Source organism: Ursus americanus, chromosome 19 (assembly GCF_024610735.1).
Source record: "Ursus americanus isolate L20-20 chromosome 19, mUrsAme1.1.p, whole genome shotgun sequence".
NCBI lineage: Eukaryota > Metazoa > Chordata > Mammalia > Carnivora > Ursidae > Ursus > Ursus americanus.
The window spans coordinates 4,195,001-4,222,776 of NC_142145.1; the positions used below are offsets into that span (position 1 = coordinate 4,195,001).

Consider the following 27,776-nt stretch of genomic DNA (forward strand, 5'->3'; position numbering starts at 1 on the left):
CAAAGATGTGACACACACACATGCAAAGGAATGCTATTCAGCCATCAAAAAGAGTGAAGTATGCCAACTGTGACAATACGGATGGACTTCGTGGGCATTATGCTATGTGAAACGAGTAAGACAGAAGAAGATAAATAATATATGATTTCACTCATCTCTGGAATCTATAAAACAAAACAAAAACAAACTCATAGATGCAGAGAACAGACGTGGTCACCAGAGGGAAAGGGCTTGGGGTTGGCTGAAATGGGTGAAGGGGGTCACTGTACGGTAATCGATGGTAACTACACACACAGCGGTGACCACTCTGCGGTACATACAGACGCATGGCGGTGACCACTCTGCGGTACATACAGACGCACGGCGGTGACCACTCTGCAGTACATACAGACTCACGGCGGTGACCACTGTGCGGTACATACAGACGCACGGCAGTGACCACTCTGCGGTACATACAGACGCACGGCGGTGACCACTCTGCGGTACATACAGACGCACGGCGGTGACCACTGTGCGGTACATACAGACTCACGGCGGTGACCACTGTGCGGTACATACAGACGCACAGCAGTGACCACTCTGCGGTACATACAGACGCACAGTGGTGACCACTCTGCGGTACATACAGACGCACGGCGGTGACCACTCTGCGGTATATACGGGTGTCAAATGATAAGACTGTACATCTTAAACTTTTATCATATATACCAATTATACCTCAAAGGGGGAAAAAAACGTTAAGGGAAAAATCTGTGGCAAAACTGGCTACTGAATTAATGTAGAAAGAACTGCTAAAATACTGAGTACCGCAATACTTCAACTACAATGACATTCATAACACTGAAGTAATTCTAACAGGAATTTTTTTCAGTACTGTGATAGCAACAGATGAGCAGTGACTTCCATAAAAAGGTTTCCAATGTATTGATTTCTATCTAACAGCTAGATGCAACTTTACTTTTTAAAGTCTGTATAGAATAACAAGGATATATTCATGATGATACGACCGATGATGCCGCAAACAGCTGAATTCACTGGCCTCCAAAGTGTGTTACACGTGCGAGTTGATCTTGCCGTCAGCCCCAGTCTGAGATGCACTCCCACACCTTCCCTCCTGCTACGTGAAGAAAACTGCATCTTTGTTCAGTTGGTATACCTTTTCATTGTGTAATATTCTCAAGAAAAAACCGTGCTTTATACTTTATATCCCAACAAATGCTAACAATAATGATGCCATCATCGAAAGAAACAAAGTAAGCCTATAATTTCTGTAAATAGCATCACTATAAAAGTTTTACAGCAATATGCTTCAGACTAAAAACAAACATGTCTTGTTCATTTAAACAAACACACTCAGACTTTTCTGTTTTTTATATATTCTATTTCATGAATAAGCACCTTAAAAGGCGGGGATTACGTTTCATAAATACACTAAGTTGTACCTAATTTGCCAGCAGTTACTAAGATTAAAAGTGCTGAGAAACTATTAAGCATTATATGCCATGCTATCAAAAGATCAGCCATGAAAGAGCATAGCTTTACCAAAGAACTATGGAATCATAGTTCACCAAAGAAGGATGCAAGGAAATTTACAAAATTTGTGGACACAGATCTCTTCTGAATTGTCAAGATTTTGAACAAGCAGATGATCTAGGGCAAGTCTCCCTGAAACTATTTTCACATCTGTGAAATGTAAAGGTTCCCTTTAAAATCCAAAATTCTGTTACTATTCTGCAATAAGCTAATTCTGCAATAAGCTACCTGCTGTTAGGACAAATTAAATATAGCAAGCAACTGACATTTGCAAGGCATATGAACTGAGACCTTTAGAAAGCCCTATAGAATACACCATCCTTTATAAAAGCTGGTAAATTATTTTTAAAAAATTAAGTGACCACTTTAGCATCTTAGGGATTCTATAAATATAGTCCAAATTCATTAGTAAAGCTATGAATCCTTCCAACAAGGGGAAGAAATTAACTCTACACTCCAATTCAGAATGCCATTGCTGTAGTGATATCAACCTAAGTCCCCACAACCAAAATAGTGAGGGAGGATGGCATCCACCAGGAGACACGCGTGAGGACAGGGACACGGCATGCTGAGTGGCAAGCGGAGGCTAGGCTGGCGCAGTTCAGGAGAGCACTCTGACCTTCCGGGTGGCGCACAGAGGGCCAGTGGAACTAGGGTGGCATCTGTGAGGAAGCCACGGTGAGGCAGGCAGTGCACGGGGCGCCGCAGAAGGAAGCCACTTCCGACTGAAGTGCACTACGTGCATCCCTGAATTTGAGCGCCTGCACCTCCTAGGACAGATGCACCTCCTAGGACAGAGCTCCCCAGGCTTCGTCCTCAGACACTGCTGGGGCCTCAGCGGGACTCCTACCAAGCGAGGTCAGGCACGGCTGCTGGGAAGCCCGCTGTCTGTACAGGGACCGTCCGTGAGGGACGCGAGCTGGCTTCAGGACCCTTCTCTGGGAACCTCTGTGCTCTGAAGAAACCGCTTCCGCACAACACGGTCCATGGAGGGTCCCTCCACTGTGACCTCACACTACAGAAGGGAAAATACTTCCTAAGATTTCCAAATCAAACTTGTCCCATAAAAAATGGAATTTTAGATAGCGATATGAATTAACGGTTCACGCTGCTAATTCAGATACATTTTTAAAGACTAATGATTTTCTAACAAATGACATTTTTGTTGAAAGTCTGATGTTTTCCATCATCAGCACTACCGATAAGACAGTAATCTCTCCAGCATTCAATAAAATCCTCTCCTTCACTCAGTGAGCACTTTGTTCACTAGCCAGAGGACTAAGTACACGTCGTTCACACGACCTTCGCTTTGTTGTTCAGCAAGCACGTGATGGGGGGGGGGGGGCACCTGAATGTGGGAAATAATGGTCTTACTACAAAGACCTTGGGGCACAAAACTGGGCCAAAAATAACCTTTGGTGATCACAGGCCCACTGGTGGCCCCATCTCGTTTCATTCGTGCATTCCACAGTCTAATGAGCCTCTGAGGGTTCACCACCAAAGCTGAGAACGAGAACGTTACCTTCCAGATTTTTAATTTATCCTGACTTCGTATTCCCAACTGTGAAGGATTACTTTCTTAGATTTTTTTCTCATTCTTTCCTTAGTTTCACCATCAGCTCCCACAGTTGAACCCACTTGATTAAGCCACTCTGGCTTTAAGCACTTCCTGAGCGGCACCAGGGGCAGGTGGCAGGAAGAGCATGCTAGAACCGGGCTGTGCCAAGATGGCAAGGCTGGGGCTTGAGCAGCGGCGGACTTAGGAGCCCTGACTCAGTGGCGTCGGAGCACGTCCGCTTTGAAGCAGAGTGTCCAGAGGAACTGAAATTATGTCTGATCACTCAGGCATCAACAATATTATGAATGCTAAAGCTGTAAAAGTTAATGGCCTACTGGACAAGTAAAAGAGCTCTGCACGTATAAAGAGATCTTTACTCTGATGAGGAGCCCACAGCTTCTCTGAGATGCAGAGGAGCCCACAGCTTCTCTGAGATGCAGAGAAGCCCCATGATGGACGGGGTCATTGGGACCCTCTTCCAGGTTCAGATGGAGCAGCCCTGCTTTCTTCTTTGGTTTTATAAGGCTATATTGTTCTTTTTTTTTTTCTGTTTAAGCAAAAGAGAAAACTCAAAAATTCACTGAAGCTTTGAAATATGTTCACAAACCATCATTATAAGTACTAGTAACAAGATAATAAACATTGGGGTAATTATTTGATTAAATTTTTTCATCTTCAAAATCTGGTAATCATATAAATAATATATTTTTTAAAAAACCAAACCATAAAATTTTTAAAACTTGGTACCCAGCAATAAGTTTGCTACTTCCTATTTGCTGATAATATATGGCATGTCCATCTTACTTAATTGTAAATATGAAATGAGACAAAGACATTTTGAATGCTGTGAGAATGGAAAAGAAAATTATCAGTTGTAATTAACATGCAAAAAGTTGGAGTCTAATTTAAAGAAAAACTTTCATGTGTATATTCTGCTGAATTTGCCATTTCCCACAATCATTTGCTTAATCAGGTTAGCATGGAAAAGGGGGTATAGATATTACTTAGATATTAGCAATTGAAAGCTGCTTTAATATGTTTTCACCTAAAAACAAGCATTTTTTTAAGTATAAAATGCTATGCATACACAGACTATGATTTTTTAAACTCGCATCACTATAAACTCGCGCTCACTTCACCACAGCCCTGAGAACTGACAGCAGGTGCCATGCTCAGCATCACGGATGAGGTGGAGAGCCACAGTGCAACACCCTTTTCCTAGTGTGACTCTAAGTCAGGTATCAGATCAACAAAGAAAAAGTCCATCTTAAAAAAGAAAAATTTCAGTGAAAACTAGTATGTACATCCATCCATAGTCACTGAGTGTCAACTACCCTCTGAAAAACTAACAGAGAAAAAAAAAAGTCACCAGCCATGCCCTCAAGAAATTATCTAGTGTGGAAATGGGGCACACACCATCTACTTTAAAAGGAAAACAAGGTAGACTGTATTAAGTAATACACTGACCTCAGTGGGGAGAAGTGATTATAGAGAATGAAAATGTAGGGGAAGATTTACAGTGAGACAAAATCGGGACCTTGTTTGGAAGGACAATACATGCTGACGCACGCAGAGGACACGGAGCCACGGCTTCCAGCACGACGGTGGGTGGAAACATTACACGCAGTACCCTCAGATTTTTCATGCTACCTTGACCCAACCCCTTGAGCACACTTACTCCACCACGCTGGGTCTAGGAAAGCATCCATAAAACGAGAAAGAACTGGAATTACATGAGAACTCAACAGAAACGACTCTCTCTCTGAAGAGCAGATCTCTATATTGAGATCATATGCTAGAAACAACTCAAAATAAAAGTAGGTTGACTCATATGGAAGTACTAACATTTGACGGTTTTCAACCTAAGTGTTAATATATATGATTCAATCTTAGGAGGTGCTGACATTTTAGTAAGCATCAAACAACATCATGATCCTTCTGAAAGGGAATAAAGGATCGGCTGAAATGAAAGGCAGTGCTTGGAAGAACATTAGGATTACTACGGGACCAATATGTCTCACAGGGCACATCACTGTTTCCTTGTTTTCTCCTCTCGGCACTAAGGGTGGGAGAACCATAATACCAGTGGAGATGCCCTTTGTTTTAAGCTCACAACTGATTATACAAGTGACCCCAGGACCGAGAAACGGGGGGAAAGATCTTAGCGAGTAACCTATGTGAACCCTTGATTCTTCCTATCAGAGCTCCGAAGTGTAATGAAATGTAAACATCTTGTTTCTCATCTGTTAAAATGGTCGATCAAATTTGCTTTGATCCAACTTTATAAAAATTACTTCAGAAAGGTTATAAGTTTCCTGGAAATTCCTCAGGAAAAATTTTAATCTTGGACTTTTATAAGCAACTACCAAGACATCATGAATATAAAGAGCCTCTCACAAAAAGTCAGTACTGTAGAATGAAACTGTACAAAAGTTGGTAATTAAGCATAATTGAAGGCTGCAGTGAACATATAGGCCTTTGTTCTTTTTAATTCTGGCACTGACTGGGAATTAAAGATAAGAGCTTAAGGCATATTTTAGTCAGAGTCCAGATGTATAAGCCCCAGTGTTCTAAAAGTAATTTAAGTGCAATAAAAGAAGAGAATAGCCAAAAATATTCTAGATGCCTGCCAGGGAAAAACACCTATATTCTGAACATTTAACATATTGGATTGATCGCATTTGGAATCACTTATTCATTAACCTTAAAAAAGGTTAAAACAGAAGATATTCTTATATCCAAGATCTGACTGAATTACTAAAGTGTAGCAAAAAAGCAAAAACAAAACAAAAAAGCTTAAAAATTAATTTGTCCCATTAAATAACAACATATGCAAAAGAAATTCAAACATTTGCACTGAAAAAGGTATAGATCGTTCACTATCACCACAGACTTGAGTTGCCTTATTTCTATATGGGAGTAAGAGGAGATGTCCTTGTAATAAAGATTCTCAGCCTAAACCATACACCTCAGGTCTAATAACTCACTGAACGACCACTAGATGACATAATTATAATGTATGCAGTATTATTATAGTCTTCTGGGTTTCCTTTTTTGGGAGCTAGAAGTGGGGGGGATAGAGGAATTCCTAACCATACACATCACCTACCCTTTATTCACCAATGTGCCACAGGAATGTGATGAAAAACAAGATCAACCAGGGATGGAATAAATGAGAAAGGGACTCCTAAAGCACAGGGGCCTCAGGCTGAGACTCAAAAGAGAAAGTGTCCGGACTGGTAAGCAGGAGAGATGGGTTATGCTATGAGTACACACAGCGGGGGTAGAGGGAGAACCAAAGTATCAAGAAAGGAAGAAAATGGGTTGTGGGGTTGAGAAAAGAATGTGTCTAACAAAATCAGACAATTAAGAGGCTGATTGCAGGGTGGGTCTGCAGCATGATTCAGGAGAAGGACACTGGAGCTGGGACGAGGGAAGGGTCCCGGCAGCAAGCCAGGGACAGGAGAAGCGCTCAGCAGTACCTGTGGCGGTGACGATGCTAACCCACTTGCCCACAGTCTCTCCCTGGGGTCCGAACGCCACACTGACAGACGCATAATTCCAAGAGCTCTAACTCCGCGGGCTTCCTCTTATGGGCAGAGTCAAAGGTAACCGCTACTGGACTCAACGTTCCTTTCAGCCTGATTCCAACCCAGTTTCCCAGACTCATCCTAACTCTTCCCATAATCCCTGAGTATTATATGATTTTTGTTTTTAGAAGAGACTGGTAATCGTACAGGTGTCCATAATGTGTAGAAAGAAAGGGAAGAGCTACACAATGATGCAAAGGAAAGTTTTAGGAGAGGAAATCGTGCAGAAGGGTTATTATGAGGGTTGCTGATAAAGGCATCTCATTTTTTCATTGACTTATTCTCGCAGTCAACATATACTACTGCAGTTACTACTGTGTTCCAAAATTCAGATGGTACTGGCGTTTAAAGATGATACAACCTCTGTTGTCATACCCCTCAGATTTGGGGACAGTCGGGACAGAGAGATAAAACACATATAAAGGCAAAAGAGAATAATTCTATTAGGTATAAGGCTCTGACGGAAAGACAGCTGGGTGCTGTTGCAGAGAATATCTGGGAGAGGTGTTATTTTAGGATGGATGGTCGGGAAAGACCTTTTTGCAGGGCTACATTTTAAGTGTAATCTGCAGTCAGTGCCTTCCCAGCAGAACACAGTCAGGGGCCATGTGTGAGGTGTGCACAAGCCTGGCATGTCCTCTTCCCATGTGCCTGCAGCGACCTTGGGGGTAGGGTCGCGGGAGAGTGTTATAAGGTGAGGAACTGAAGACCCACACACTGTGCACTGTTTAGGAAACGGTCACCAGTCAGAGTATAACACTCACGTTTTCTAAATACCCAGGAATTAAATACAGACACGAATGCTGAATAATATGCTGGTTTCAAATTAAAGAATAAAGTTTAGAAAGAGTAGAAAACAATCTTACATTTCCATAACAAATACACACACACACACACACACACACACACACACACCATTAACACTTAAAATTCCTCTGTTACCAACAAGAGAATTTCCTTTAAAGTAGTAAATACGGTATTTGATCAACATAACCATTATACGCCAAGAGCAGCACTCGCTTATGACCCAGCTGGACAGGATGTCCTGGTATGAAAGGCAAGCAATCCCCCCTTCTTTCCCCGCAGAGTAACTATGTCTGCTCAGCAAATTTTAGCAGCAAGCAGTCTTCAAAATAACAAGTAATATTGAGAAACAAAAAGCACCATTTGAAGCAGTACAAGGAAGTTCACTAAGTTTCATACCACAGCGCAAGGACGACTTTTTAAAAAGTCCCATAATAGGGCTGCATGCTACTAAGCACACTGCCCCAAAAAGCAAACAGCTGAAGTCACATGTGCCCACAAACACACACTGACCCTAATTTACAAAAACCCCCGTCGCCAAACTTCCTTTGCATTATGGGAGCACTGCTTTCCGTGAGGTGGTTACAACATATGCTTACATAAAATGGGAATTTGCCCTAAGGGAAAAAACGATGAGACACGAAGTAACAGTAGTAAATAAAAGTGCGTACCATGAAGCCCACTCCACTGTCTAGAGATGGACTTAATTCTGGCACTGAGCTTCCCAGCAGCATACATAAAGAGGAAAACTCAATTACCTGTGGGATTTGCTGGTACTTAAGACCAAAGGACAAGTTGTTTCAGAAACGCACAACCTTTCCTGGAATCAAGACCAGAAATAAACTGGCCCCTGAAACTCACAAGGAAGATCTGACATATTTTCATGAGCAGCAACCTGAGAACTATCTTCATAATAAAGATGGGAATTTTGTAAGGTTACTTCCTAAAACATCCTTAAATATAAGTCATTACCACAAAAAATAAGAAGTCCATTTTATTGGGGGAAGAAAACAAAGGCAAAGCAGTGAAGGAAAGGGACTCTACAGCCACGGTGCCGCCTGAAGGGTACAAGTGGCAGCATGTTAGGAAGGGAATGGAAGGAATACTCACTCAGGACAGTCAAGAACCGCACAGATGTACGGAATCCAGACCCTCCACGGAGCTTCTGAATACGCAGCGGAAGAAGGAGCAGGGCTGCCAGGGCTTCACGGAAGCTGCGGAGCCAGACTAAGGCGTGAGCCTGAAAAGAGCGACTTCCATCCCCTTGGGGATGAGCCATGAGAACTCTCTCTAACTAGGTCCAAATACCTCCCCAATAAGTAAGGTGGAAACTTCAACCAACAAGGAGGATCTGAGAACCCGACCTTCTGGACCACCGACATCTTTGTTAACTTCCACCACGAAAATTCATCAAGTCAGAGTTAGAAAATAACCATTTCAGTAAGAAAACATTTGTCATGAAGCAACCATAGAACATCTAAATTACCCATTTAATTGAGAAATATTTCCCAGATACTGACAAGATATCTTTCGTGGAAAATATATACTTATCTCCGTATGTGCCTTAATAAACTGTCAGTTTAAGTCAGTAAAATATAAAAGGAAATTTTCTAAAAATAATAAATAACCTTGACTTTAGATGAATTGATGTGACTTCTATCTTTCCACGTAGAAGTGATTACTTAGCAGGGCTATATGTCTGTTCAATCCTACTTGTGCACAATAAAACCATGGCAAATGATCACAGGATACTAATTCTACACTGGATACTGTCTGCAGACAGAGAAATGGGAAAAGACAGAAGAAACAGAGTTCCGAGCTCATCTAATACTAGGACATCAAACTATGACAACCTCCCACTCATTAAAACAAGCAAGCCGAGATGGAAAGAAGACGTTTTCCTCCATTTTGGCTCAAGAGAGTTACTTCTGGTATAAATATATATTTTTTAAAGCAGAGAAGAGCCCCTAAACACTTTATTCTTCCTAAAGAAATAAAGAAGAAGAAAAAAAAAAAAAACCTGCCAGCCACTAGATAAGAGAAGAAATGAGAGGCAGACCAATGTGCAGTGGGTGAGTAACGGTGAGAGTGAGTCTGAGGCCGGCAGACAGAAAGGAACCCCCAAGTTTTACAACAACACTCCACAGAGATCACACGATACTCATACAACACAGAGTGAAGGATCTCAATGCATCTATGAGATTAAGCTACCTATTTCAGTGGTAGAAAACAGTGTTTACCCTACAGAAATTCACAAGGAATAAACACTGAGGAAGATGCTGATTTTTTTTTTTTTTTTAAGTAGGCCCCATACCCAGTGCCCAGCGTGGAGCCCAACCTGGAGCTTGAACCCTGAGATCAAGACCTGAGCTGAGAACAAGAGTTGGAGGCTTAACCCGCTGAACCACTCAGGCGCCCTGATGATGACCCTTTAATAAAGAAAATGCATGCAATTATGACAATTTAGCCAAAGGAACTTATTTCTTTCAAATGGACAATCAAGTAACAATAACAGGAGTTAATCTCATACTCTTCTGGTAGGAAAAACTTGAAACTGTTTAAATAAATGTCATTCAGAGTTTTTATAAAATGTATTATTCTCTCATTTAAAAGTAACCTAAGTTTTTGGGGTGCCTGGGTGGCTCAGCTGGTTAAGCTGCTGCCTTCAGCTCAGGTCATGATCCCAGGGTCCTGGAATCATGCCTGGCATCAGGCTTCCTGCTCAGCTCAGCGGAGAGTCTGCTTCTCCCTCTTCCTCTGCCCGCCCCCCCCCCCCGCTCTCTCTGGCTCAATCTCTCTCAGATAAATAAATAAAATCCTCAAGATAAATAAATAAATAAATAAATAAATAAATAAATAAATAAATAAATAAACAAACAAACAAACGAACGAATGAATGTATGTATGTATGTAACCTAAGTTTCCAATCAACCCAAACTACTGTTGGCAAAGTTTCGAAGACAAGTGCATATGTATATCTATGTGCTTTTTCCAGGAATGTCTGGGTTCGGGATACCTTCATGTTTCAAGAAAAAGGGTGATGTTTCCACCTAAACTGAAAAGCAGGAAACAATGATGCTTTCATAAAATTCTAACATATAAATGTTTCTGAGAAAAGAAAGGAAAGGAGACAAGGAGGACCCCAACGCTCTACGGGATGTCAACTGTGACCCCAATGGCTCAGAGCAAAGGAGAAGCAGGTATCAGAGCTGCCAGGGCTTCTACCCGCAGTTAGTCTCCGTGACACCTGGTACATAGAAACATGTGGGGGAAAGACTTTACTTATCAATAAGACCAAAGGTACCATAACCACAAATCCCAAGTGTCTGGTAAGAGGAGATAGAGCCAGCATACATTAAAAGAGCTCAGGAATCTGAAGGCGGCCTGACGAAAACCCATTCACCTGAACAAAAGCACTGATCAGCCCTGAGCCCGCCCCCAGGACCCAGACACCCCCATGTGGACAATAATGCAACCTGAGTAGATGCCTCCAATTGCTTCACTAAAGAAACATTTTCATTAATTAATAACTTGAAAAAACATACATTTCCTTTCATTAGGAAATTATTTAGCTCTTAGACTCTCTGATGCACAGATCCAATTTAAAATCCTCTGTTGGTGAAAGTGGTGGGGGGGGGCACGTAAGAGCCCTCCCGAGACGCTGTCAGGGCAGTCAGGGCAGGTAACTTCCACTGGCTCCTGGACCACAAACTCACCTTCCCAGGGAGCCCTGTCCCGTCCTTCTATTTGCAGTCATTCAAAGCCCAGCTGACTTCCAAGCACTGAACCAGGAATGCCATCTCTTCCTATTATAGTACGCACCTGGCTTCCACATGAGATAAACTTATTATGGCTGTTTCAGTTGCAGTAACTGTGCATAGGCTCGTTTCCTAGATCACTATTAGCGAACTCAAAGAGTCATAAAGACACTTTGGCTTACTCTATTACAAACAGAATTACTTATCTAAAATAGGAAATACTGTAGAATGAACTTGCAAATTAATTGGAGTTTATTATTTTGGAATGTAAATCGAATGTGGCTATATTTAGTTCTTTATATTTAAGTGTACAAGACTTCAGAAATACAGTAGTGTACTTTACTACCTTAAAATAAGTTCATGCAAATTTAGGGACCAAAAACAAAACAAAAAAAAAACCTTGTTCTTATACAAGCCGTCACTTCAGGTGTTCATGAAGTCAAAACATATATATTTGAAATTATCTAGCTTTCTGTTGCTAATGACAGTCATGCTGACAAAATTTACTGGTTCATCAAACTATAGTGCAAGTATATGAATTTATTTGTAATAAATTATCATTTTTGCATATATCAGTCAAAGCACAAGGCCTAAATACTTGCAAACAAAATGCATTATTAATTTAATTGTCACAGCCTATTTGGCTAACTTCTATTACTATTTGCTATAATATGCAATGCATAAGAGGGGAGAATCAAATTTAAAACAAAAAAGTAAGCTGATTATTTTGTCCTGGAGAAATTAAAATATAGCAAGCTTGCAAAATTATAACCAAGGCATTAATGTTTTAAATAGGTAAGAAAAAAATGTTTAACTTAATTTAGAGAACAGTTATGCCCAAAGTGACGGTTCAACATGCTGATAAAGAGTTTCTTTGTTTCCTAAAACCATTAAAAGGCATCAATTCCCTTTCCAAGGCAGGGAGGAAGGGAGAATGGGAGCCCTTTGGCCCTGACCATGCTAGACTTTGCTACTTGAATGCTACTCTCCCCAGCTCCACAGGTCTACTGGGAAAGGATGCTGCTGCAGGGTCCGGGCCTTCTGACTATTTCCGCGCAGTGAGACAGGTGTCCTAAATGAGAAGTGTTCTGAAACACAGAGGTCTTAAGAGAAACAACAATCCAATGGAAAATGTCCAGCTGAGAGGAACTCAACAGCTTGGACTACGAGGATGTCAGGACCCAGAAGATGGGATGTGCCTTCCCACTTGAGATTCCTTTCCCAATTTTAGAACCAAAACCGTGTCAATGCCAGAGAAAAAGCTTACCATGTCTCAAAGGGAAGAAAGACATGCTATCTTCCTCTTCCCTCTGTGTAGCCTCCCTGTAGGTGTCAGGGGCTGAAATGAGCGGAAACAAGCAAGCGTTCCTGGAGTATACAGAAAAGGTAATGGAAACCAAACAGTACATCTGGGATCTTCAATCTCCTATCATAATATACAGAAGATGCCTACTGTATTTAAGTGCTTGGAGGATAAAAATATGTATATGGTGATGAAGTTTTCATTAGTATGAAATGATAGGAACACTTATTTAACCTTTACGAATTCCTAAATAAAAAGGAAAATGACACACTTGATTTACAGTAGGGAGGTATTTTCTTTTTACTAATCATCTGATCTAGACTGTTTTCATTCAAACTTTATTTGGGGAACAAAATCCCTAAGTACCTGTACGTAAAGATTCTCAGTGTGAGATAATTAGTGCAAGGAAGGACAATGCGATTAGAGTAAGAAAAATAACAATTCTAACATTCATTAATTATAAGACACTGAATAAATTATTGCTTATTCCTGAATCTCAGCCCTTAGATCTAAAAACCTGGAATAATAATGCACTGCTAATAACATCACAGAGTGATTAACTGAGATAATGAATATAAAAGCAATAAAAACATAGTATTTACAAATGTTTTGTTTCCACTTCCTTATACACTCATGAAACATAACTTTGACAAGCCCCAAATCATAATTTAAGTAATATAGAATTTGTTGAATTTCAAGGATTATGCATTCAGGATATGCTCAACACATATAGTTGGGCTCAAATTAAATATAATGCTACAAAGAGAAGTACCAGAAGTCAAAAGATAAGGAGTAGGCATACATAACGCTCAATATTTTGACACAGTAGTCATGTCCAAGCTAACACGTTGAAGAAACCAATGTGCGTTCAATAGAAGAGTCAAGTCAAATTGCTTGCAAACAGAAAATATTGGTAAGAGCATTTTAAATTTTTTAAAAAGGCAATTAAACATTTACAAATAAGGAAGAGGACCTAGGAGGTCCCAGGCTACAGACTGGTGGAACAAAAGGCATCATTACTAACATCTTAAAAAAAAAAAAAGTATTAAAAACCAAAAGTTTCTGCAAGTGTCTATGTAGTTTCAGATACCATCTTAGAGGATTGGGGGAAGAAATCTATGTCTTTGAAGGAAGGAGAGAGGAATTTTCACTAGCTTTGAGTAAGCTGTACATCTTACAGATTCAGAAATTTTAGAAGTAGCCATACTCACCTGATAGCTGATATTGCTGTATTTCTGCTCACCTAATATAATTAAGTCTATGTGATGAAGCTAATTATGATACAGTAGCAGGAAAAAAGAAAGCCTGGCAGTTGATGACATAATAATTGTAGTGTTATTTTTCATGACATGGCATCTAGAGTATTATTTTAGGGATGACACAAGATGTATTTCTTTTTTAGTATCAGCAATATTTAATTCTACAGTAAGAATTTGAAAAAAACTATTTTAAAACCTCAAAATAAAAATGCAGGAAAAAATAGACAAAGTTTACTTTTACATAACTATTTTAGCTCATTCAAACACAAGTGCAGAGTTCAATCCCTTCTTAAATAAACTTTTCTATTGTTTCAAGGTTATTTCACAATTTCACAAATTCAAAGTCCCTCAAATCTTTTCAAATATTTTTAGATCTGAATTTTTAAAATTAAAACGACATTAAATTTTTGTGGGAGAATGGTATGAAATATCACATTCAACAACAGAGTACCACAAACGCAGAACAAGATGAACTGACTTGATAAAAATTCTAGAAGTCACATCATTAAAGAAAGCCTAAAATGCAAATGTAATCGTATTTGCTAAATTTTTTAAAATGAGCAAAAATTACCTTTCTTTTGGGGTGCCAACTCCATGTTTGCCTAGGAGATGTGTATTTAAGTGCTTCTTCATTACAAAAGCAACCCTAAAGAAAGAAATAACAATAATTACAGAACTAAAACTTGACTCTCTGCTAAAAGTATGTCCACAAAGTATTTAAAAAGAGGCAATTATATATGGGTGTAACATGAAAATGCACATTACAGCAGCCCTCCTGGGAAATAAGAAGCTTGCCCACAGATCAAATGTACTGTGATACCTGAAAACCAGCAGGAATAACTACACTGAAATTAATTCTCTTACTCGAGTGTGAGTGTGTGACCAGGGGCAGAAAGCGTGACTGTAGCTCAGTCACTGCCTTCCCCGTCATAACAGAGACAAAGCGATGCCTCAGCATTATCCTCGCTGCTCCCTAGTCGATCCCACACTTCAATCAGGAAAGGACTTTGAGAAAATGTCATTTTATTATTTATTTAAGGGACTATAAAAGAGAAAATAAATAGCCTCCATGAAGCTTCCTTGAAAACATGGTAATAATTTGAAAAGAAGTTTTTAAAAATGATAAAAGTGTTTACTGCGTCTGTGGCACATGCAAAAAAAAAAAAAAAAGTACTTAAGTGCCAAGAAGATATCAATAACTAAAACAAACAAAAAGTATTACCTGACACGCTATGTCATTTTATATACAAATCAGCTTACTTAATTCAATTTTGAGAACATAAATATGAAATGGACAGGAATCAGCAGCCAGTCCACAGAACACCAGTCTCCTTCTGAACACAGTAAAACAATCAATTTAATTACATCGTTTGATTATTTAAAACAATTTAGATCTCATTCAGAAGCATCAGACTAAAATGGTTTTCTTGATAAGCAAAAAAAAAAAAAGAGAGGGAAAAAAATTTAATGTTATAACTTTCAGTGTAAAAGGGCTTGCAAACATTTTTGTTAATTATGTATTACAGCTGTCCTTCATAAAGTTAATTACCAATAGCTGAAAGGCAACAATCTATTTGCATATGTGCACGAAAGGCATGACATATGCAAAAATATGATTTTAATTAGCATTCTATGATATGAAGGGCTACAAATCAAATTGGCATGTTATAAGATTCTTAACATTAAACACTGAATTCATCTGGACATGTTTGCAGAAACGGGCAATGTAAGGCTGTACAGTGCTGTGGCCTTATGGAAGAGACACGCCAAACACTACAACTGAAACAATTTCTAAAAAGGTGAATGCCTCTTGTTTTTTTTTTTTCATGTCTGCTCTACTTTGGTTCTTCTCCTAGAATATTAGGGAACCTCAGTTTCGAGGCTAAAATATTTGGTTTTTTTTTTTAGATATTCAAAGACTGTGACTTCATTATTCAAATACTGTATTTGTATATGCTGAAAATGGCATTCATTCTTTTTTATATATTAGGTAATAACTACGGACAATACACGCTTGACACTATAAATAACTGAGCACACTATCAATCATTAAAATGGAAAAATAATGATTACATGTTAAGAATCAAACTGTGATGATATTAAAGGCTTAGCAAAAATAACAGTACAAGATATTCTATATTTGTTTCTGCTTGATTTGGACAAAATAAATAACATTTTTCATTTTCTTAAAAAAGAATGCAGTAATAACAAGAGTCCATTTAAGTCATAACTTCCCTACTGTCCTCTATTTTCTTATAATTAAAAAAACATAAAGCTAATAGCAAAGAGCAAAGGTTAAGAACCCGAAGTTGCAAAGCACAGCTTATTTACACGACCAAGTATGATTTAAGAGATGTGAGCTAAGAACCACAGTACAGTTCCTAAAAGAAAAAACTTTTATTAATTAAAATGTGTAAGTTTTAAGAATTGAAACAAAAATATTACACTAGACAGGGGAACAAACTAAAGTACACAGACAGGGAAAGTTTCTACCTAATATAATTCTTAAATTACCTGCTGAATGTCTATAGACTAAATATTTGGAGGAATAACAATTTTTTACTATTATGGGAAAAATTTATAATACTAAAATACACCTCAGTTATACTCAAATGCAAAATGTTCATTCATCCAAAATCTGACTTAAAGTAAATATAAAGTCTTTAAATTTGGTCTACATAAGTACAAGTAGCATCAAAGTCTCAATGTCATCCTCAACTAAAAAATATAAGTCAAGCATGACTAAAATCATCTTACCAACCTATCTGAACATAATATTGCCAGCAATTTGTGATTACTGAATGTAGTCTACCTCTCACCGCCATCATCATAATATTGCTTTAATATTTTTAACATAATAATCGCTTTGGAAATTTTATAATCAATACATCACCAGAAATAAGACAAAACTAGTCCCAAATTTGAAATGCCTCGCTCCTGATGAATACTTATGCCTCTGTACATTCACTGTGTTTCTGCACATTTACTGGTCACTTACTATGTGTATCACTAATGTGTAAAATTGGACAGTTAGAGTTGTGCCGTCATGGAGCTTTTGTTCTGTCACGTGTCGCTTCTCGGCAGGATGAAGCAGCACCAAGCCCACCACACCCCTGCAAGGACACCGCTAGTCACACGGGCACGCACTAAGCCACGTACTTGGACACACTGCAGAGCACGGTGACAAAACTAGAGTCCGGTCTCAGAAAATGTAAAAACTTGTGAGGGAAACAGACAAGAACAAAAAGTAAAACATACAACATCTTAAATAGTGTGATAAGTGGTAGGAGGGGAAAAAAAAAAAGAAGGAGGAAGGGAATCGAAATTTTACACTGGGGGGCGCCTGGGTGGCTCAGCTGGTTAAGCATTTTGCCTTCAGCTCAGGTCATGGTCTCAGGGTCCTGGGATCGAGCCCCGCATTGGGCTCCCTGATCAGCAAGGAGCCTGCTTCTCCCTCTCCTTCTACCGCTCCCCCTTGCTTGTGTTCTCTCTCTCTGTCAAATAAATAAATAATATCTTTAAAAAATTTTTTTTTACACTGGACGGCTCCAGAAATGGATCTGTGAGTGAAAGCAGCAATGGCTGGGCAGGGGATGGAGCAGGGAACAGCAGGCCACAGAAGGCAGGGTGGCCAGCACAGCTGGGAGTGAGCCGGGAGTGGGGCCTGCTTTTAGAAGCAGGGGCAGTGGCAGGTTAGGGAGGAGAGGGCGGGGTGCAGGGTGTCGGTGGAAGCAATAACCTCAGTGGCTCATACCCCGGTGAGAGGGGAGGCACTGCAGGCTCGGGGCCTGACTCCCTGCTGCGCAGCTTAGAGCAGAGGGAGGGACAGGACTGGGGCAGAGGGTGGGTGGGGAGGACTCAGAGAGGTATCCAATAAGAGGCCAACCTCTGGTCCTGAAGTCAAGGGCAAGATCCATGCTAGAACATACTCTCTGAGGCTATCCATCTGCACATGCCTGACAGTCTGAAGGAACACCTTGAAACAATAAAAAACAGTGTTTTTTAAATATGATTGATTTCCAAGTACCTATAATTGCCTAAAATAGCATCACTTAAAATTGTTTTTGGTGTCAAAAGAACAGCACAGTAATAACATTTACATCCTATAGATTTCTACTTTTCAATACAAACATTTCACATTTTAACTTCTAATTTTAAACTAATTTCTCCTACCCGATCTATCGATCTAATCAGAACCTCTTCCTTTAGTCCCTTAGGTTTTATCACTGCAGAATTATTTCCACTTGAGAGCCATGAAAGATTATCTGACTGATCTATTTAAGTAAATAAGATACAGTGCCAGGATTACAGGGAAAGAGATGTGGAAAGCAACAGAAACCAGGAGCCACAGCACATCAGCATTCCCTAACTCACACGTTCAAGGCAGGAGCCAAAAGTCAGGTCTGCACAGGCCGCTTCTCCAGGGCTCCAGCAAAGAGGAGAAGCAGCAGCAGTGTGTTTCTTTAGTTCATGCTACGTTGTTATTTCTGTGTCCCTGTCTCTGAGAAGGGTAGCTGTTCCTCAAAGACCGGCCTGTAGGACAGAACACCCAGCTACTTGCAGATTTCTGGTGATCAGGTCAGCATAGGCCATACAGGTCACAGGAGAGAGAAACGTATTTGCTAGTGAGCAGTGACAACCCAGACAGGACCACACCGCAAGTCCACAGGACTCCGTGGGACACGTAATACCGGACTCTGAGGTGAGCACGGGCGCTCAGTCCATCGGGCTTCTTGCGGGATGGGGAGCGCTCTGCCCAGTGCCCCCAGTGGCCCCTCCACACTTTCAAACTGCTGTCACAGCGGGCAGAGCCGTCGTGCCACGCCACACTTTCAAACTGCTGTCGGGGCCCAGGCTTCACCCAGTGAAACCCTGGACGGGCCATACAATAACAAAACTGACCGTTTTCAGTCACTGCTGAAGAAGCAGAACATTGAAAATACAAATAGCCCGACAAGCAGCAGGGGCCGCTGGCAGGGATGGGCCCGGAATCAGACCCTGCAGTGGCGGGCCCCGCAGACACTGTGAGCAACGTCTGCACACCGAGGCCACCAGAGCACCAGTTCCCAGGGCGAGTGCGGCCAGCGTGGGGGGCAGGCCGTGGAAAGGCGGCCCGTGGCACGACGGCTCTGCCCGCTGTGCCCTGTGTCGCCTGGAAAAGACTAAGTACGTTCTCTGAGTTGCGAGTCGCTGGGAGAAAAGGGCAGGAATTTTATAAGAACTGAAGAAACCGTGGAAACACAACACAGCAGGAGGAGCAGGTGAGGACCGCTGAATGAATAACAGCTAGTATTCATCAGGCTGTGTACAGGCAGATGTGTTTCTCTATGCATGCGTGCGTACCTGTGTGCATATACATGTAAATACACATACCGTGTGACAGACTTAGAGCTAGAAAAAAAGTTTACGGATGTCAACTACAAAAGCCTCTGTTCATTGGGCCAGTTCAGTTAATACCTTAATCAACACATATAACAGCTTTAAAAAGATTTCAGCTGGGGCACATAAGAGGCCCTCAAAGCTCAAGATGCAGAGATCTGACCGATCTACCACTTCAAACAAAACACCCACCTATGCGAAGGCCGAAGGCCGGCGGCCTGAGATGTAAGCAAGCGCTCACCCTGGCTCATTTACATTATATTTCTCTCTGTGTTTATCGATCTCCAAGAAACGCAGGGGGAGGAAGGCAGCAGAAACCAAGCACTCCAAAACTACATACAGCAACCAGCAAAGAATAATGAACGGACACACACTTCCAAACGGCCACAAACCCAAGCCTGTGTTGTTCCTCCTTTACTGTGTGCCTTTGAACGGTAAGTCTCAGGATTAAAAATAATAATTTTAACTAACTGGGAGAAAGAAAGAATGGCTTGAATGAATAAAAATGCCAAACTTTAATATTTCTTTAAAGGAAACTCATATTTGCATTTTCCAAGCATTCATATACATATTCTAAACCTAGAGTCCCCTAAGAAAGGAAACCTACACATCAAACCGTATCCCCAATACCCTTGCCCCTTCTCCAGGACTTCACTGCTGTTCTGAGTCTCCAAGGCCCGCCATGGACCTGCCCTGCAATCCTGCCCCCCGCCCCGTGCCCCACACCCTCCTCACAAAAAGGTGTCGCTTTCCTAAAAGTGAACAACTCAGATCTCCTACCAATCCTTCAGGTGCCACCGAAGACGCAGCAGACACCACAGAGGGCCACCGCCCAGGTGCAGTCCAATGCTAACCCTTCACAGTACTGCCACTAAGACGGGGCTCTGGACCTAAAGTGCCCGCTGTCAATCACGGTCTAGCATGAATTCACGGTGTGAGCTCAGACACGTTATCTAACGAAGCGCCTTGGGTTTCCTCGTATATCAAATGGGGTGGTAGTAACCGTTCCTCCCTAATAAGGGTGTGATGAGGATAACATGATTATTATCTGCATAGTACAGAGCGTGGTGACTCACACATTCTTAACATTATACAAATCTTTGCTACTTTTAGCTCTTAACCACCCTAGGCTTCAAGGTTCAAGACATAAACACCACCCCCAATATTTTACCTCATTCCCGCTGGCTGGAGCCTCTCTGGAATCAGGCGCGAAGTTAGCAGGAAGAGGAGCTGCCCGCCACACATCAACCTCTTAGGGACCCCATGTTCGTAAGAACTACAGTACAATTCAAAGGGATTCGGTTCAAACACTAATTAAAAGGTTCTCATGTTTTAATACCGTCAGTAAGCACTGGGGACCCAAAAGCAAACAGCACTCAGGCCTAAGCAAAGAACAGATAGGAGAGCAGCGAACAAGGATCAAGAGCACTAGGGGCCACCACCGAGATGACAAGCAGAGGCCACAGACAGCAGGAGCCTCTCCAAGGCTCCAGAGAGGCCTGGGAGCAGACGGTTAAACTAGTTAATGGGTGCAGATTCCAGGCGCATGGACCAGGACATGCAGTGGGGAGTGAAATAACACGGAAAGGTCAAGAAAGACTGCTAGAGAATTAGGTACAAATCTGAAATAACAAAGACAAAAACAGCAAAGTTCTAAAACATGAAGGGTCTTACAAGTCATGCCAAAAACTTTAGATTTTATCCGGATTCTCAACATTTGCCAAATATCTTACAGATGACCGCTCTGCAGGATGTTACTGGGGATATTACCATAAGGGGAGGGATGGCGGGCAGGGGTCAGTCAGACTGGGGCAACACTGGGTTAGAATGGTTAGAGTCCGCAGGATTCCCAGTGGGAAGCAGCTCGTGAGCACCGAGCCCCAAGAGAGGGAGGGGAGATGTGCACAGCTCTCTCTCAGCTTCGTGAACCACTAAATATTTCTGTCACAAAAACCAATGTACGTCTCTTAGAACTGCATCTTCAGGACACAATACAGAAAGTGCTGCTGGGGAGCCCGGAACGTGACCGGGCGTACACTCTCTACGGCCCGGGCTCTGCCGTCGGCGCTGGGATCAGACGCTAGCTTCGCCACTGACCGTGTGGGTGATCCAGCACACCTGTCTTTGAATCACACCGGCCCTCTCCTTCCTGATGCGTAGTGTGGGGATAATAACACTTACTGCAGAAAGTTGTAAGAACAAGATAACAAGAACGCATTGTCTAGTACTGTGCCCGTTCTGCAGCCGTCGTTCGGTGACCAGTAACTAACACATACAGAACACCAAGCAGTGGACGAGGACCTGAGCGGACTAAGAGCAACGACACGCCGTCTCTATATTCACAGGGTTTAGAATCCAGGTCGTGGAAACAGATGTCTAAAGAGGTCATGTCAGGAAAAAATGACATATATTTTAGAGTGGGGCTGAGGGTACCCTAAAACTCAGCACGACAGACGGGAATTAGAAAAGTTTCCCTCTTGCTCTAAAACCAACAGAAGTGATCAACGAAAGTCATCTAATGTTCAGTGAGCACAAAATCAGTGTAAGCTAAGCCACTTCATTGTCATCGCTATACATATTTCTAAGCAACATTCTATGAATGCAGTAAACCCTGTAAGGCTGACAAAGAAAGTACACACAGAATATTAAATAACGATTCTCCAAAGAATGATCACAGCCCATTTCCCCACGTAGGTTCTAGGTATACAACAATATATTATCAATAATGTGTTCTGACATTTGGAGCAAATGTCACTTGTCATTAAAAATATATATGGAAATTTTTGCCATTTTGCTTAATATGTCTTTTTTATGATTAATAAGGTATTACCACTCTGAAAGTGACTGTAAATGAAGACTACTTTTATACTATAGTTTTACATGTTAATTTCAGTTTTTAATGGGACAGTATAAAAGATAGATGACTTATAGATTTTCATATTGCTGTGTGTATTTCTCCTAATGACTCCACATCACAGGAGCAATGGCCCCTGAAAGATGTCCACATCCTAATCTCCGAAACCTGTTAGGATACAAGACAAAGGGGAATAAAGGTGGCAAATGAAATTAAGGTTGCTAATCAGCTGACTTTTACATCAGAAAATTATCCTGGATCATATAGGTGGACGCAATGTAATCACAAGTGTCCTTAAAACTGGAAGAGGTGGACAGAAGAAAGGAGTCAGAGAAGGAGATGTAACAATGAAATCAGGGCCAGAGAGAGGCGATGTGGCTGGCTCTGCTGTTGCTGGCCCTGAACATGGACGAACTAGGCCATGAGCCAAGGAATGCAGGTGGATTCTATTAGCTGACATGCGACCAACTTCTTCCCTAACAACCTTCTCCCAAGCTTGAGTGTTCATTAATGAATCTTGCCTATCTCGATTATTATAATGAGGGTTGCAAACTGATAATGTTCTAATTCTATCATTCCTCCTACATTTATCAGAATGACATTCTTTTACAAAGAACTTCACCATTTATCCATGTCTCTCTGTCTCATGTTCTCTCCCTTGTTCCCTTTCAAGAATTTTAAATGGACTCTTGGATTCTCACTTTTATGTCATGTTTTATAATCAATTAACATAATCATGCCTTATAATTCTCAAATTGCCCCCAAACTGGCCAACGGAGACCCTTTAAAACTGTCTACTATGTCCTTTTGACATCACTCCTCTTAGTGCTTGAGCATTTCCTTATTTTCCAGCAGAAGATGCTCTAAGCTCTGGGAATCAGCCCTAGTTTCTTACATAACGAGTGGTATTTACACAGCAAGATCCAGGTGCTAACTATGATGGCTGCTATTGCGATGGCTGCTACTGGGATATTGCTGAATCCGAACCCTTTCGGTGCACAAAGCTAGGAAATAAATGAATAAACACACAAACAAATAAATATGGTGTGCATATTTCCTGGTGGCCAGGAAAGGAAACATACACAGAGGATTCGCAGCTCTTGGTAATGAGTACTCGTTATAATGACTGGTTGTATCTTTTCATTATTCTATGATACTATACCATAGATTATCAAGTGGCACACAAATGTTTTTATATTTAAAAAAACCACATTTTATATATAGAAGCAAAGCTTTATATTCAAACAATTCTTTTTGTGAGTCCTCAAAGCGTACATGTACCGTGCTCTACTACTTTCTTAAGTCTCTAACAGCATGCTTCTTTGCACAGGTTCTAGACCATCCCTGAACACTCCCTGCTTCTCACTATTATCAACTCTTCTTCTTCCTCTTACCTGCAAAGGGTGACATTTTCATTCTTATTTCAAAGTTGTAATTCATTTCCTGGGTGTCTTGCAGAACCTCTTTGTGGATGACTCTAAAATATATATCGGCACCCATGGCCTTTCCTGGGGCATTTTTTCTTCTCTGAACTGAAAGCACCTTAAAACATGTCTGACCCTCAGGCATGATCTTCCCTCATGAATGGTCTCCCCAAATTTCCCTAATTCTAGCACCTGTTCCACCTTCCCAATTCAATAATCGCATCGTCAGGTTCGTAAATCATCAGCTGTTTCTTCACAATTGTTCCCTAACAAGACATTACATGCTTCTCTTTCTCTGGTATAATTACACTAGAGCAAACCATTTGATCGGAGTGCTAGGGCGTTGAGGTGCTCTCCATTACAATTCACCCCATATACCACCATCGCATAATCTTTCCATAAATAGGTTCATACTGCACCTCAGGTCATAAACATTTTATGATTCCTCACTGAAATGAATAAAGCACCAAGCCTTAAGTAAGCAAATATTAGTGTTCAATAGTCATCTGAAGCAGTTATCCCAATTTCTGGAATATCCCCTCAAGAAAACATCTGAAAAAAAGGCAAAAAATCTGCACTCCAACTAAAAAATAAAAATATCCTAAATGCTCAGGAGTAATGGCATGATTATATGAGACTATTATGCATCAATAAAAAGTACAGAAAATTTCTTGAGGCATATTAGATTTTAAAAGACAAAAACATGACATACAATGCAATCCCGTATCCTGACATATAAACACAAAAACATATACGTAAAGCAAATACAAGTCAAAATCACTTCATGTGAGAATTACTTTTAAAGTCTTTATAATCTTTGCTTTCCTACAATTGGTAAAATCTTTAAAAGTAGGAACTAGCATGCTGCTTCCCACTTTACACAGCACATTCGTGTCTCCTCAACGCACCCTCACAACTAAGGAGCAGTGGTCCAGCCAGTGCCGGCCGGACCTGAACCAGGAGGGCCTGGGACTCCGAGAAGGCAAGTGCCTGTGACTTTTACAAGAAAATGTATTTTTTTTCCCCACAAAAAGCCTGAAGATGCAAAGGCAAGATTCACACCTCCCGACCTTGATGCAGAGCTCTTGCCGCCACTGTGCCCCTCCTGCCTCATGAAAGAGTCCAGCTCATGGGAGGCAGGAAAACAGAAAAGGGGAGTGCTTCAGAAATCAAAGTACTCACAGATAAAATCAATAGTGTATTCGATACTGATCTAAACGAATAGGACTCTTAACAAACTAATGAGTGAAAAATCAGGTAGTTGATGTAGGACAGAGGGTTTTGTTTTGTTTTGTTTTTAAAGATTTTATTTATTTATTTATTCGACAGAGATAGAGACAGCCAGCGAGAGAGGGAACACAAGCAGGGGGAGTGGGAGAGGAAGAAGCAGGCTCATAGTGGAGGAGCCTGACGTGGGGCTTGATCCCACAACGCCGGGATCACTCCCTGAGCAGAAGGCAGACGCTTAACCACTGTGCCACCTAGGCGCCCCTGTTTTGTTTTGTTTTGTTTTTAATTCACTGAGACTAGGAAAGTACTCATAATATTTAAAAAGAAAATATTTATCTTATGATGAAGATACAAACTAAAAATTAGTGACCTGTAAAACAGGTCAGATAAAAAGAAATACAATCAATTGGTTAACGACAATAATTATGCTTAGAAATAAACACAAAGATGCTGAGCATTGTTAAAACAATGGCCAGTGGGGATAGAGTGCCTTGCTTTTATTCTGAACAAAATCAAGATAAAATAGAGATTTTACTTTCAAGGTGTCAGAAATCAAGATCATGCTATGGTTGTTGTTAAAACGTAAACTATGCTACACAAAATGAAACAGCATCTAAAGAAGTACTAGAACCCATGATATGTTCATCCACACAACATATGAAATGACGTATGTTCTATACCTCCCTAAACATATTTACAAACAGGTTCCCATTATATTGTTCTAAACATGACTTCACATAAGAATATTTTCCATCCACTTCTCTGGCCTATTCATTAGCACATTAACTTAGATGAACACAGAAAAAAACCCAAAGTTTCTCAAAGGAATTCATATCTGTCAAAAACTTTATGTGGCAAATAGAGAATAAAATCTACAATTATACGAGATTTGTTTACTCCGAAATTCAGAAGTTAATGGGTGTTAAATAAAACTTGAAAATTTCTCAAACCCTTTTACCAAATCATTCATTGCTAGGCTAAACCAGTTACATCCTTCATGGTTTCTCAAGAATCTTACCGTACAAAATGCCTTTTTGGTTATAATTATCACACAGAGCCCAAAACTTCCACATTTGAAATGTACCCTTGTAATTGTACAGAAATCAACTAAAACAAAGTATTGACATCCCCGAATTTACAATTACTGAGAATCCTCTAATACTCTAAAATTTTAATTCCTGGGGCACCTGGGTGACGCAGTCCTTTGAGGTTGTGGGATCCAGCCCGGAGTCGGGTTCCACGCTCAAAGTGGAGTCTGTTTCAGACATTTTTTCTCCCTCTCCCCCACCCCACCCTTCCCCACTCACACTCTCTCTCTCTCTAAAATGAATAAAAATCTTTTAAAAAAATTATAATTATTTTCCTGAAGAAGCAAAATTTACAAAATTTTTGCTTATTCACGAAAACTAGAAACTCTAAGTGTCACACATCTCCTGAAAGTAAATGTGCAAAAAAAGCAGCAGTGAGCTCTTAATATAACACAACCTTAGCTACAGCAGTCAGAAATATTCCTCCATGAAACTGCAAGGTAGTGCACAAACTCACACACATGCACACACGGCCCTTTCTCCATTCCACAAGGGAGGGGAGACATCCAGGGAGTCAGCACTCCTCCTTCTCAAGGGTTAAATGCACTGCCACTTAATAAGAGGTCCTACAAGAATATAACTATTAGTACTGTCAGAATTATAAATATCACACCTTTCCAAAGACCTTAATTATAGACTTCCCAATATTAACCACATTCTTTTTTTTAATATATTTCTTAAGATTTTATTTATTTATTTGTCAGAGAGAGAGAGAGAGAGAGCACAAGCAGGGGGAGCAGCAGAGGGAGAAGCAGGCTCCCTGATGAGCAAGGAGCACAAGGTGGAATTCGATCCCAGGACCCTGAGATGATGACCTGAGCTGACGGCAGACACTTAAGGAACTGAGCCAGCCAGGCATTCCAACCACATTCTTAATAGTAACAAAAGCCATCACCTTTTAGGGTATTTTTATTTGTAGGGAGGGAAATTACCAAGCTCTGTTTTGAGTGCTTTATATGACTACAACTTATGTAACCCATCGGTTTAACAACCCATCTGACAGATGAAAACCTGAGGTGCACGTGCTGTAAGTCTACTCCCCCTAGACTGCACCACCAGCGAACGGCAGTCAGCATCGGACCCAGGCTGTTGGATCAGAGCCCATGCACTGCCCTTGAGCAATGAATCTTGTGGCTTCTCTCCATCTTATACTTTATAATTTGTATATTATTCCTTATTTCATGTGTCTGCTGCATTACTTTTTGTTTTTTAACTAAAAAGTCACTTGCTAAAATAAGTAAGGAAATCAAAGAAGTGGTGTATTTTATTTCCAAGTTTATGAAACAACACAGGGAGTATCATAGAAAAAAAAATGCTGAAATTGAAAGTCTAATCTAGGCTCTGCAATGAAGAGTGACATGGATCCTGGCTCAGTTAATAACAGTGACAGGCAGGACCAAATGACATTACCCAAATTTACATTATTTAAAAGTCTACAATGAATTTAGTAAACAACTATATTATTGATAAGCTATAGAATGAGGATTGCCATAGCCAATGAAATGATAACTAGAAGGGAATCAAAACAATGTTAGATGGGTTCAGGATGGTTACAGGGAAGGGAAGGAGGGGAAGGGAGGGAGGGAAGAGTGGAAAGGGAGGGAAGGGATGGGAGGAAGGGAAGAGAAGGAGGGAGGAAAGGGAGGAAGGGGGAGGGAAGGGAAGAAGGGGGAGGGAAAGAGGAAAGGGGGAGGGAGAGAGGGAAGGGAGGAAGGGCGAGGGAGGGAGGCTGAGATAAGAAGACACTGATCACAAGCCACACTTTGAAAACTTTCCCAAAGATTTTAACACAGACCCCTTCGCATGGAGCCACCTCTACTCTTCTAAAGGTGGCAAAACAAAACAGTAACCCTCTGTTACTGTTAGGTATTACCCTAGGAATGGAAAGCGTTAACATGGTCAACAGAAATTAAAGTACATACAGCACCCTGAGGGTTAGTGCAGAGCAAGGCGTGGGACACACACACCCCGGGGCTAAGTCCAGCCGTGGCCTGAC

General features: G+C 40.9%; 1 protein-coding gene across 4 annotated transcripts in view; it reads right to left on the reverse strand.

The window, feature by feature from the left end:
* Positions 1 to 27,776, reverse strand: part of ZNF407 (zinc finger protein 407) — a 530,536-nt gene that overhangs the window by 346,020 nt on the left and 156,740 nt on the right. For 3 of the 4 annotated variants that reach the window (XR_015727572.1, XM_045790276.2, XM_045790275.2), the window contains exon 4: positions 14,377 to 14,451. The exons of the other annotated variant lie outside the window; for it this stretch is intronic. Coding sequence is in view for 2 of the 3 variants with exons in the window: in XM_045790276.2 (XP_045646232.2) it covers positions 14,377 to 14,451 (75 nt within the window). In the remaining variant the exon portion in view is untranslated. The remainder of the gene's footprint in view (positions 1 to 14,376; positions 14,452 to 27,776) is intronic. 4 annotated transcript variants of the gene reach the window in all.